The sequence below is a fragment of the Bubalus bubalis genome, chromosome 5, assembly GCF_019923935.1.
Source record: "Bubalus bubalis isolate 160015118507 breed Murrah chromosome 5, NDDB_SH_1, whole genome shotgun sequence".
NCBI classification, from domain to species: domain Eukaryota; kingdom Metazoa; phylum Chordata; class Mammalia; order Artiodactyla; family Bovidae; genus Bubalus; species Bubalus bubalis.
The window spans coordinates 28,551,697-28,565,402 of NC_059161.1; the positions used below are offsets into that span (position 1 = coordinate 28,551,697).

Genomic DNA, 13,706 nt, shown 5'->3' on the forward strand with positions numbered 1-13,706 from the left:
CTGAGGTCAGTGAGGCCAAGGCCTTTCCTCAGAACATTGGGGAGATTTGCCCTTTTCTATAATAATGGTCTTAACGAGTGACATGTGACCCCCATTTAGAACCTTCCGGAATGTTCCCACTTAGATGATTGCTTTAATGTTTACCACAGGCTTCGGAGACTGGTCTTGGCTCCATTTTCAGATAAACTCGGAGGTCACTTGTCCTAAGGTCAAATAGCCAGGAAGCTGGGGAGCCGGGACTGGACCCCGGTGGCTGACCCAGACGTGCCTGGCCCACGTTCGCCTTGCACCATGCTCTGTGCGGGCCTGCCAGGAGCCCAGTGCTGGGCTGGAGCTGGGCGTTGGGTGTCAGCAGGACCCCTGCTGCCTCCGTGGCCACATCCTTAAGGAGCTACATGGGGACTGTGCCCCTGGGGAGGGTGGTGCACGGAGTGGTGGCTCTCTGTGACGCCCTGCTCCACATAGGAAACAAGAGTGAGCCCATACCTGCTGGTGGGGTGTGGTGGGGGCAACCCTGCCTTGCCTGCCATCTACCAGGGTGAGCACACAGCAGTGTTGGGTTCCCTCTGTGTCACCCACGGACCCTGTTGCCCTCTCCTCCTGCAAGACAGTATAGTGTGGGCAGGTGCTAGAGCTAGACCACTGGCTTCTACCCCTGACTCTGCCTTTTACTCCAAATGACATTGGTCAAGTCACCTAAATCCTGTGCCTCAACTTCCCCATCTGTTGAATGAGGTGATCCTACTTCATGAGGTTATTGTGAGAATTCACTAGTATCTGTTAGGCATGTGACATACCTAAAACAGAGCCTGGAGCACATACCTTGTGCTCTACAAATGTTAGTAAAGTCATTGTCATTGACACACAGTAATTACAGTATTATTGCTGTTTGGACCTCTGGCTTGGGAAGGAGAGACTCACAAACCTCTTGAATGGAGACAGCTCAGAGGACTCTTGGATGGTGCCCTACAGTCAAGGAAAATAAGCTTTTTTTCCTTTCTCTTGTTCCTCTCTCGTCCCAACCTGATGAGCTCACAAAAATTAAGCCAGGAAAGGACTTGGGGCTCTTCCCTGGGGCCAGGAGTGGCGGTTGGCTCCGGGAAACTGGTAGATCAGCAGGGAAATCAAAGGCTCTCCAGTGCCAGGTGGCCCTGCCCAGCTGGTGCTGCTGCAGGTCTCCACACAGGTGCAGGGCTGAGCTGTGCTCGCCAGGCCCGGGCTCTCTTCCCTTAGCATCTTTTTTTGCCCTCTGTGCATGTTACCTCCTTGTTACAATGTGGCTGCTGCAGTTCTGACCACAAATCTGTTCTCCAAGCAAGAAGGCAGGAAGGAGACAAAGCCTTTTTTTCTTTTATTAAAAAAAAATTTTTTTGTCATATTGTTGCTTTGCAATGTTGTGTTTATACTGTATAGCAAAGTGAATCAGTTATACATATACATATGTTCCCTCTTTTTTGGATTTCCTTCCCATTTGTTGTTGTTTGGTCACTAAGTCAAGTCTGGCTCTTGTGAGACTCCATGGACTGTAGCCTACCAGGCTCCTCGGTCCTTGGGATTCTCCAGGCAAGAATACTGGAGTCGGTTGCCATTTCTTTCTCCAGGGAAATCTTCCCAACCCAGCGATGGAAACTGTGCCTCCTGCATTGCAGGCAGATTCTTTACCATTGAGCAAAGTCCTTTTTTCTTAAAGGGCAGTCTCAGGGACTATCTCCTGTATCTTATCAGCCAGGCTGAGTCACACAGACAATTCTAGCTGCAAGGGAGGCCAAGAAATGGCATTTTTAAAATGCAGAACACTCACTGCTCTCACAAACAAAAGATGTGCTAGGGAGGCACAGGGTCTCCCCAGCTCCCTTTGCCACCTGATAAGTATGCCACACCCCCTTGCCCTTGAGAAGAAGGCCCTGGAGGCTTCTGCTGTGTGGCCTGCCTGCTGGTAAGGCCACCCCTGAAGGCAGCACCATTGGTGACTGGCGGCTTCCCGGAGGAGGGCGGCAGGGGAAGAGCCATCTCCCAGGCAACACTTACTTCCGGCTTCCTTGGCCAAGAACATTGCTGTGTCTGTGGCTTCTTGGGCATCAGGCCCTTTCACCACCAGGCTTCCCTGGTAGCTTAGATAGTAAAGAATATGCCTGCAATGCAGGAGACCAAGGTTTGACCCCTGGGTTGGGAAGATCCCTGGAGGAGGGCATGGCAACCCACTCCAGTATTCTTGCCTGGAGAATCTCATGGACAGAGGAGTCTGGTGGACTACAGTCCATGGGGTTAAGAAGAGTTGGACACAACTAAGCGACTAACACACACACACACACCTTTCACCACCATTCGCCCACTGCCCTATGATCTGAGGGTGCGTGGTTTCCCAGTGACAGGCAGAAAGGTACACAATCGGTCTTTGCTGTTTGTGTCCCTCCGCAAAGGCTTGAACAGTTTCTCCAGGAATGTGGCTCCTTCCCCAGCTTTCGGCACAAGGCTCCCTCCTGTCCGTGAGTCTGCAGCCAGCTCTGTGCCAGATGCCTCACAAACCCCACTTCTTCCCTTCCCTGCTTCATGACCCTGGATGACCACTGACCCCGGAGCTCCGTGTCCTGAAGGGGCGACTCTGTGCTCTTCACATGAGGTGAGCACAGCCAAGGAACTGAGTAGGTTGTGACTAATTTACACGTAAGTAGCCACATGTGTCTCATTGAGCAGAGCAGCCATGAGCCAGAGCAGGGACCCCTGCCCTACGAAGGGGAGGAGCGCAGCATTCCTCTAGATTCATGAAGAGTGCATTCCTCTAAGGGCACTGATGCTAGATGTCAGGCGAGTGTAATCTCGGTTCTGTCTGGTCTCAACAAAAATTTGAAGCAACAGACATAAAGCCCTCAGCACATCACAGCTCTTAGACAGACCATGTTATAGCTTTCTGTTCTAAACAAACCATGTTATAGCTCTTAGATCAGTGTTACAGCTCCGTGTTACAGCTCAGTTTTATTTAGAAAATAGCAGGAAAATACATCCTCGAGGCGTGAGGGCATGCCGACCCAAAGACGAAGAGAAGAGAGAGCCCCGGCCCTTTGGCTCCTCTTTTTATGTTTTTTCCTCCTCCCTAGGCCTGTGCTATGCAAATTGGGCTAGCCAGGAGTGCTGTTTGTTCTACCTGAGGTCCTCACGCTGCTCCTCGGACCTTCCTTTGACCTTCCTTTGTTCTATTTTCATGGGCTTTTCCCATCCTTGTTTTTTAGCCACTGCCATTTTGGACTCCTGTTTCCTATTCTAACTACCTAACATTATGAAGGCCCAGAGAGGGACAGTGACTTGCCCTAGGTCACACAGCGAGATAGCTGTCCTTCTGAGGCAGAAACCCAAGTCTTCCAACTCTCACTTCTTCATTGCTCCTGGGGGATGAGTTCACTCCCCTCTGTGCAGAGGGGAAGGGGAGTTGAGAGCACACACAGTTCTCATCATGTGCACGTTTAAGTATATCACACGTTCCTATCATTCCGTTTCACGGTTGAGGCCACTGAGGCCCAGGGAGGGGCGTGCATGCATCTAAGTCCCTTCAGTTGTATCTGACTCTTTGCTACCCCATGGACTGAAGTCCACCAAGCTCCTCTGTCCATGGGATTCTCCAGGCAAGAATGCTGGAGTGGGTTGCCACGCTGTCCTCCAGGGCATCATCCCAGCCCAGGGATCAGACCTGAACCTCTTGCATCGGCAGTCAGGTTCTTTACCGCTAGCACCACCTGGGAAGCCCCCAGGGAGGGGAAGTGCCTGCAGATGGTCCCAGAGCCGGTAAAGGGGCTTCAGTCTTGTGAGGTTCTCTGTGATTGCAGTCCCAGACCTGTCACCCCTCTTTGCCCCTGGAAGGGTCCAGGTGGTGCAAGATCTAGTCTAGAGGGGGCAGGGGCAGTTCCTAAGCTTGGACAAGCCTCTCTCTTTCTGTGGAGTTGTTTTTCCAGCCTGGTCTCCGGAGACTTGGCTCCTGCAAGAGCCACACCTGGTTCCCGCCCTCCTGCTTGTTCAGAACCTGACTCCAGGGGCGGGGCCTAGGTGTCCAGTATACCTATTAGCAACCTGAGCACAGGAAAAAAGAAAATCCACCTTTGCCACTGTTAGCTCAGGAGAGGGACACGCAGCCCCATCTTGCCCTCATCCAAGTAGCGGTGGAGGGAGCGCAGAGAAGGCTGTGCCAGGCTGCTCTGTGCCTTCACCTCCTTCCTCCCAGGCCATCATCCAGTACAGCCCTTTCTCATGATGGCCCCGTTTCATTGTGACGGAAGTAGGATTGCTGGATAAAACACAGCATGCCCAGTTACATTTGAATTTCAGATAAACATCGAATCAATTTTCAGCATAAGTATGTCCTATGTAATATTTAAGACACACTTATATTAAAAATTATTTGTTATCTAAAATTCAGATTTAACTGTGCATCTGGGCTTTTTTGGTTCGTTTTGCTTCACTTTGTTTTGCTCAATCTGGCAACCCTACAGGGGTGACATTGTGCCCACACAGTGTACATGGCAACTGAGAGCCAGAGAAATCACAGAGCTTGCTCAGGGTCACAACAAGGCCCTGGTCAGGCCTGGATTTGAAGCCAGGTCTCTTGGAATCCTCTGCCGTCTGCATAGATAGCAAACAACCTCAGTGGCTTCCTCTGGGCAGTTTGAGAAAGCCCTAAAATAAAATAAAAAACAGTTCTGGCTTCTACTTGCCTGGTAATGTAAATATAAATGGGGTACTTAGCAGTCACTCACACCCTACTGTGAAATAGACATTTGGTGACTGCTGAGTGGGAACAGTCCCTGGCAGCTGTGACTGGGGAGAATTGATGAAGGAAAGTGTCTTGGCCTATTTGGGTTGCTATAACAAAAATACCGGATGGCTTATAAGCCACAGAAATGTCTGTCTCACAGTTCTGGAGGCTGGAAGTCCAAGACCAGGCACTGATAAATTCCATGTCTGGTAAGGCCCCTCTTGGTGATTCATAGCTGTCTTTTTTGCTGCATCTTCTCCTGGTGGACAGGTCACTAATCCCATTTATGATGGCTCCAGCCTTGTGAGCTGATCAGTTGTCTTCACAGACTGTCATCACCTGGGGATTAGGTTTCACATGTGATTTTTTTTATTTTGGCTGCACTGAGTCTTTGATGCAGCATGCAAGATCTTCAATCTTTATTTGCCGCCTGCAAACTCTTAGCGGTGGCATACTAACTCTTAGTTTTGGCATGTGAGATCTAGTTCCCCAACCAGGGATAGAACCTGGGCCACCTGCATTAGGAGCATGGAGTCTTAGCCACTGGACCATCAGGGAAGTCTCTCACATACGAATTTTGAACACAAATATTCAGTCTATGGCAGAAAGCGAGAATGAAAGTTCTAGAGTCTTGAGTACTGCTGGAGATGGCGAGCCAGGGCTTGGGGCACAGTGTGGTTGGGGTTAACATCTTTTATAATCTGACCCTGGCCTACCCTTTCCTCCTGCTGTTCCTCACCTGTAACTGTTCACTGGTTACCCAGGGACCTCTGGCTTCCCAGCACTTCTCAGGCTGTTCCCTCTGCTCACTGCCCTCCTCCCCAGTCTTCCAAGACCTATTTCAAATATTCTGTGCCCCAAGCAGGTACTGCCATTGCTTTGTGTAATAGTTACTTGTGTTGCTGCTTCTACTCGCTGGAGACTTTTTGAGGCTGAGGGTGTTCCCTTCTTTTTGGACACCAGGCAGTACTGCAGTATAGACAGCTTGCAAACGTTTGCCTAGAATAAGAGCAGGGGAGGAACCCCCCAGTGCAAACTTCCTACTTTGTAGGTTTTCTAAGAGACTTGGCCATTTCCCAGCCTGCACTTGAGTCTGTTCGTGTCAGAGCAATCAGGAACTCCTCCGCAGATAGCCTGCCTCCCTGGGATGCAGGTTTGGGTTCCTTTAGCCCATCTGGGGCCTAGGAGCACCAGCCTGAGGGTAGGACCTGTCTGTGACATTCACCCAGGGGTCTCCAGGGCCTGCAGGAGCAACTGGCTTGGAGTAGGTGCCCATGAACTCTTGCTAGGTGGATGGATGGGTGGGGGGGATTGTCTGATTGTCGTGTGTCGTTATACAGTGTTCAGGACACTTGAGGCCCCTCAGTGAATGCAGGCCTCCCACATTAGTGAGGGGTTTGGGGTGTGTCGTCCAAAGTGCTGTCAGAATTGGACCGTGGGTGGGGCCGTTTTAGGGCTGTTGATGTAACTGTGGGGCTGAGACTGCCCGACAGGGAGGAACCTGTGAAGAAGGAAGGAAACCCTTCTGGCAGCCCAGAGGCAGGACGAATCTAGCACCTTCAGAACTGAAAGTCTCCCCCAGGTAGCCTGAGGAAGGCCTCCGATGGGGTGACGAGGCAGCTGATGGGCAGCCAGGGAGGGAAGGTTTAGAGCTCAGGAATGAGGTGCTGCGCTCTGTGGATCAGGCTGGAGATTGGCTGGGGGCTGAGGAGGAGCTGGGTGGCCAGGGAGGCCTCTGCTCACGTGGGTGGCAGCTGGACCCAGGTGGCCTCAGAGGAGGTAGTTGAGGTGGACCAGGAACAGGGGATGGACTTGGTGCCACCTTTCCCCAGGCTTCTGGGGGCAGAGGGACCCCAAGTCCCTGAGGCCTCAGCTCGGCTGACCCCCAGCCTGCCCTCACAGGCTTGACTCTCCCTTTGGGTCCAGGATCCCCGAGGAGTGCAGACTGTGGGACCTTAGAGAACAGTGCGCACCTGGGAGGACCCTGGGCTCCCCCCAGGGTCAGGAGCCTGGGAAAACAGCCCTGCTTCACTGGCACTGAGCACTTGCTGTATACACAGAGCCCGTCTCCTGGAACAGGGCCCATGAGAGGAGGGAGCCTCACCACCCCATGAGGCTTAGACCCGTTTTACAGAAGGGGCAGCTGAGGCTCAGAGTGGGAGGGACTTGCTTGTGACCACACTCATGGTCAGCAAGGGAGCCAGACCAGAGACCCTGGGGCCTCAAGAGCTGTGCTGTAGCTGTGCCCTCTGACCCTCACAGGCAAGGACTGTGCCCGCCCCCCAAGGATGGAAAGAGCTTGGCCTGTGGCAGAGAGAGGTACCAACCTGCAAGAGGGTGTGAGCTTAGTGATGCTTCCGAGGCCAGCCGTTCTGGGCCTGCTTCCATGAGCTTCTCAAAACCTCCTTTAATCAGTCTCTAAGTGAGGTGAGCCTCTTGCCTGGGTCTGCCCCGTCCTGAGTTACTGTTGTGCCGACTGTGCCTGGAGTCAACCAGGTCTGGGTTCAGACCCCACCTCCATTACCTACTCAGTTTATGAACTCACGGAGCTTCTTAGTCTCTCTGCACCTCGACTTCCTAACCTGTGAAATGAGGTGAGATCTCCTGCCTCGAAAGGTTTTGGTAAATGAGGTAAAGCATGTAAAGTGTAGCTGGGTGTGACTGTAACGCTCCCGCCCTCTGCAGGGAGGGAGACCCCGGCCATTGGAGTGGACGCTCTAGCTGCAGCCACCGTGGAGCCCTAGACAGTGTGGAGGGATGCAGGGGTGGGGATCCCACTTGGTGTGCTCTGCAGACTGTGGGTGGGGCCCAGGACTGGGGCAGAGGCTCTTTGCAAGAAGTTTGTTTTGGGGTTTTCTTCCTGCACACGGTAGGAAAGGTGCTGAGCACAGAGCAACAGGAAAAACAAAGCACCTTCAAACTGTCCCCAGAAAAGTGAACGAGCACAGCCAGCCTCCCCTGTCCCTTGCTCTAACTACATGCCCTTCTCCCCTAGCGCTCCTGCGGGAGGAAGTGTCCCGGCTCCAGGAGGAAGTCCACCTTCTCCGGCAGATGAAGGAGATGTTGATGAAGGACCTGGAGGAGTCGCAGGGTGGCAAGTCCTCTGAGGTCCTCTCGGCCACCGAGCTCAGGGTCCAGCTGGCCCAGAAGGAGCAAGAGCTAGCCAGAGCCAAAGAAGCCTTGCAGGGTGAGTGACAAGTCGGGGACAGCTCCCTCCTCTCCCTCACCTGGGGCTCAGCCGGGGCCACAGGAGGCACCGCGAGCCAGAGTCCTGCGTCTGCAGGGGGAGTGGCGTGGACCCAGGAGTCTCCTGGCACCGGCTGCCCCTTCCTTCTTGGGTGGAATCCTGTGTCATGCTGGGTCGGGTACAGGTGTCTTTCCGTCCTGCGGTGTGACCACCTCAGGTTCGCCATCACGGCCGGTCATGGGGCGCCTCCCTCTGAGGTGTGGTTGGCAGGTGGTTAGTTATCTTTGCTGACCCAGGGTGCTGCCCAGCAGTTGGGTCTCCTCTTTCCCAGAACCCTCCGGGTTCTGCGGTGCCTCCCCTGCAGGACAGTGTGGATGTGCGGGGGTCTGTGCTGGAGGACATGTCCATCCGCCACTTCACTCATGCTCACCATGGTGGGCTCCGCAGGGGAGGGCTTGGCCTCTTCTTGCTTTTACTTGGTCTGAAGGAGCTCCCCTCTAAGAAATGCAGCACCCAGCCCTGGGTGGGGGTGGGGGAGCAGCTGGGAGAGAAACCACTTGAGGAGACAGGAGGTCAGTGGGCCCACTTGTCACCTGCTTTCCTTAGTGCTGGCCTGGGATACTGGGGGCTGACATACCTCTCTCTCCTGGGAGCCACCTGCCCACACTGTGTCTCAAAAGGTTATTTGAGAAAGATTGGAAGGCTTCTCCGAATAGTCCTGCAACAGGAAACATTGGGGAAGAAAATATTTGGGGAGGTCTACCTTGATCTCTTGAGCCTGTCTTAGTATCTTTGATTCTCCTGGGGAGGGAAGAGGCAATAAAGCTTGGCAAGCTCCTTCCCACTTACCGCTGGCTATAACCGATAAATACTCTCTGAAGACTTTGTTTCTGAAGCCAAAGCAGGTTTATTCCTTACATTGATTTCGGGCTGCTGTAGCAAAGACCCCAGAACAGGGTGGCTTAAAGAATCTGTTTCTCCCTTTCTTCTGTAACTATCCCAAGGGTGTTTCAGGCTGGTGGGCATCTCTGCTCCCCTTGACCTGTGATGGATCCAGGGAAAGAGCTGAAGTGCAAGGTCAGAGAGTGTCTTTGGCAGGAGTGTGATCGTTTGGCTGCAGGGAGTGCTCGGGGTCTGTGTCCCAGCTACAAGGCTCTGGAGGGGTAGGAGTTGGGGGTGGAGAAGGAGAAGGGATTTTGCTAGATGGTTAGTTGACTCTATCCTCCTGGGTTTCTCTGACTGGAGGTGTGAAGTGAGCAGCAGAACACTGGTTAAGGCAACTGTCTGTCCAACACCCCACCACCCAGGAAGCTCAGGAAACCATTGAGCCCTCATCCAGGTGTTCCAGCCCCTTTCTGTATCCTTCTCAGCCATACACGTTATTCTTCTGGTGGGCCCACTTGGACAGTGCTCAGGGTGGTCTGTTCAGGCCATGGTGGGCAGGTGGTCTATGTCATGGTCCAGCTGACGCTGCATGATCAGAAGTCCCTGTGCCAGGCATGCACACTTTCTCTACACAAGCCTCTTGCAGTCCAGGAAGATCTGTATGAACCCCCTCCACTCCCAGCTTCCCGGAGGCCCTGGAACATCCCTACCTTTCTCAGGAAGGAAAACCCAAAGTCTCAGGAGTCTCCCATACAGGGCACGTGTTCCTGGGCGTGGGACATATGAACTGGTGTCCTTTGGTCTTGCCAGGCTTTGCGATCCTGCAGAGAGTTGGGAAAGCAGCCAGACACTCTCAGCCTCCTCAGCCGCTGTTCATTGCAGGACAGAGACACCTGCCTTCTGTGTCCTGGGCCAAGGAAAGAGCTCTCACCCTTATTCTGCCTTCTGGACCTGTGAGAAGGAGGAATCCCTCTGTCTGCTGTTCCAGGGCCCAGGGGAATGGGCAGGCAGGCTCATTTACCCTCCACTCCCCAGCTCCTAGGACAGACGGCCTACACTCTCTAGACCTCAGCTTTCTGATCTGAATGATGGGACAGTAACAGTGAGTTACATGCGGTCATGTCTGTGAAGGCTGTTACCATGATATGCATCCTTCTCTGTGTAGCCCACAGGGCACAGAGCATTGTAGGCATTTCTTCCCATTTCTGGGCTGTATGATTTCTTATCCATCCCCAAAGGTCTTCAGGGCCTTGTTCAGGGACCCAGAGATCCCCTTGATGGGGCAGCTCCTTTGTAGGAACAATAATCTCATCAAGAAGGATTTGCCAGTATTCATTCAAAGAAAGCTTTATTGAACACCTACTATGTGTTCCAGCGGGCTTCCCTGGTGGCTCAGACAGTAAAGAGTCTGCCTGCAGTGTGGGAGACCCAGGTTTGAACCCTGGGTCAGAAAGATCCCCTTGAGAAAGGAGTGGCTACCCACTCCAGTACTCTTGCCTTGGGAAATCCCATGGATGGAGTCTGGTAGGCTACAGTCCATGGGGTCACAAAGAGTCAAACATGACTGAGCGACTTCACTTTCTTTTTTTTCGACCGTGTTCCAGTACTGTTCTACGCACTTGGTCTACCATTCACCCCAGTCCTGCTGGGAGGTATTAACCCCTTTCACAGATGGACACAGCTGAATGAAGTTCAGGGAGATTAAGTAACTTGGCCAAAGTGACAAGCTAATTATCAGCAGAGTCCAAAACTTTATCCACTGTGCTAAATCCCTTTTCTTCCCTCTGGATGAGGTCACTAGGGATGAAGTCAGCCTGGACAGGAGAGACTGGAGGCCACCCTAGCTCAGTAATGGGGACAGCAGATTCTGGAGTCAGATCTGGGCTTGAATCCCAGCTCTGTCGCTTACTAGCTGTGTGACCTAGGGCAGATTGCTTAACCTCTCTGAACCATAATTCTCTTGTAGAAGGTAATAATACCTGTTTTTCTTATAATTGGGAGCAGTCATAACTGGTAGCTACTTCACAGAATTCTCGGGAGGATTACAGAGATGAAGCACTTGGCCCAGTGCCAAGAACCATTAGTACAAATATTTAGTGATGATCAGATGAGAGCGGGCTTGGCAGACCTCCTTGGATCTCTTTGGAGATGCTGGTCACCTGATTCCCATTCAGGGTGGCCCAGACCCTAGACCCCCGAGCCCATCTACGTTCATGGTAGCAAGTGTTCCTGAAAAGCAGTGAGGTGAACACCTTCAGCGCCTCAAGCATCCTGCCTGGCATTCCACAAAGTCACAAAGATGCTTCCTCCCTGGCCACAGCATGTGGTGAGTAAATTGCAGACAGATGTGGGCAGAAGGAGACTGGGGCATGAAAAGGAATTTATATGCCCTTAATGAGAAAGATGAGAATAAATGCACCAGCCAAGAAAGCTGCAGATGTTGGACAACACTTGTTAACAACCAGTGTCCCTACGGTGGGAAAATGCAGAACCCCCAAAGACTTCCACTCTGGTGGTCCCCACCTGGCCACCCTCACTCTGGTAGCTTGGGTTGGTTGAAACTAGAATTTTTTTTTTTTTTTTAATATTTCTCTATTTATTTGGTTGCACTGGGTCTTAGTTGCAGCACACAGGATCTTCAGTCTTCGTTGAGACATGCTGAATCTTTAGTTTCAAGATCAGGGATTGAACCCAGGCTTCTTGCTGCACTGGGAGCTCAGAATCTTAGCCGCTGGACCACCAGGGAAGTCCCCAAACTGGCATTTTTCAGTACGTGAGAAGATTAGGAACCCAAGCAAACACCCAAGACATCAGGCCATGATTCCAACATCAAAGAATCCAACAAAAAGAATCAAGTCTGGGAGAATTGGGGTTTAGAAGGTTCCTTTGTTTAGAAGGTTCTGCCGGGATGAGTCTGGGAATGTTTGGTTTAGGACTTTGGTCTCACCCTGAGTTCAAAGGCAGAAGCTCTGAATGATTGTTTAATAAGGAGCGGTGTCATCGAGTTTGTAAACTTACCCCAGAGTCCCTGCGTGACCCCAGCCCCACACACGTGGTGAGCCTGTTGCCTGGGGGACTCCTTTAGGGTGTCTTGACCTCCCCCTCAGTTTCATTGATTTCTTTCTAGATTCAAGGCATTACAGAAACAATGATCATGAAAATTTCCTTCTTCCCTCTTTTAATCACTTAACGGCATGTCGAGTGTGTTGAGCGTTTTCCCACAAGGATAAATACTCCTTGAAAACATAATTTTTAGTGACTCCATAATGTTCTGCCAAATGGAAGCCCTGTAATTTATTTAGCCACTTGTCTGTTATTGGATATTTAAGTTGTTTCCGCTTTTTTTTCCTTTTCATTCTTGCTGTTATGTAGCACTGCACTATACAGATCTGTGTAAATCTGTTTTCTTAGGACAGCATTTATCAAACCTTCTGGTCTCTGGACCACTTTACATGCATAAAATTGATGACCCCAAAGAGCTTTTGTTTATATGGTGTAGATCTATCAGTGTTTGCTATCTTAGAAATTAAAAGCAAAACATGTCTATATTATCATTAATTGATTTTAAAATAACAATACTAAACTTATTACGTGTTAACATAGTTTTTAAGTGAAAAATGACTATTTTTTCCTAAATAAAAAGACTGAGGGTGAAGAGCAGCATTGGTTCACAGTTTTCAAAAACTGTTTAATGTCTGACTTCATAGAAGACTGCTGAGTTTTCATAGTTACTCCTCAGTCAAGCTACTGTGGTTTCTTGTTTTGATTGAAAATCTAGCATCACACAGATATGTATCTGGAAGAGGGAGGAGTAAATTAATTGTCTTATTAGATAACTGTGGATATTTCTCTTGATGCTATACTAGAACTCACCAAATGATAGTTGCTTGGAGGTGTGCTGAGTGTGGAATCTAAATCCATATCCAGTGAAGGTTTTGTGCTCTGGATGGACAAAACCATTGGTCAGATTGGCATTTTGAATGGAGATTGTGGATCAGTGGTAAAGAATCTGCCTGCAGTGCAGAAGACCTGGGTTCAATCCCTGGGTCAGGAAGATCCCTAGAGAAGGAAATGGCAACCACTCCAGTATTCTTGCCTGGAGAATTCCACGGCCAGAGGAGCCTAGTGGGCTACAGTCCATGGGGTCACAAAGAGTCAGATACAACTGAGCAACTAACACACACACACACACGGAGATTGTACCCAACATGATTTTTTGGAATCTAACATTGATCACTCAGAAAATAATGGTTCCCTGAGTGATTTGAATCCTCCAAAGGTTGATATATTTCATTGTCCAACATCAAAAAGTCACATCTGTTAACATCACCACCAATCTCTTTAGAAAAGTCATGAGGAGCTGGTGAAGTCCTCGTGGCAGATCAAGTTTGCCCAAATTCTGATTTCCACTCAAAATTTCAAGTTTTATAACTGGCAACAAATACTGTCACTTGTTTTCCTAGAAGTAATAGGCTTACTTATTTGGTAACTTATTAGTTCAGTAGTTTGCCAGATACTATAGTGTATGTTCGTCATTCTTTCCCCACTCCAGTACTCTTGCCTGGAAAATCCCACGGGCGGAGGAGCCTGGAAGGCTGCAGTCCATGGGGTCGCTAAGAGTCAGACACGACTGAGCAACTTCACTTTCACTTTTCACTTTCATGCATTGGAGAAGGAAATGGCAACCCACTCCAGTGTTCTTGCCTGGAGAATCCCAGGGACGGGGGAACCTGGTGGGCTGCCATCTATGGGGTCGCACAGAGTCGGACACGACTGAAGCGACGTAGCAGCAGCAGCAGCACTCATTCTTTCAATTACAAATGATGTCCTACAAAAAGTGACTAGCTAGCAACTCAGTTTCACAAATGATTTTCCTTGAGACGGACATTGTAC

At 50.7% G+C, this 13,706-nt stretch overlaps 1 protein-coding gene across 6 annotated transcripts in view; it reads left to right on the plus strand.

Annotated features, from left to right (window-relative positions):
- Nucleotides 1-13,706, plus strand: part of KAZN (kazrin, periplakin interacting protein) — a 1,366,410-nt gene that overhangs the window by 1,223,296 nt on the left and 129,408 nt on the right. For all 6 annotated transcript variants that reach the window (XM_025287229.3, XM_044942850.1, XM_025287231.2 and 3 more), the window contains one exon: nt 7,737-7,928. In XM_025287229.3, the coding sequence (XP_025143014.2) occupies nt 7,737-7,928 (192 nt within the window). The remainder of the gene's footprint in view (nt 1-7,736; nt 7,929-13,706) is intronic.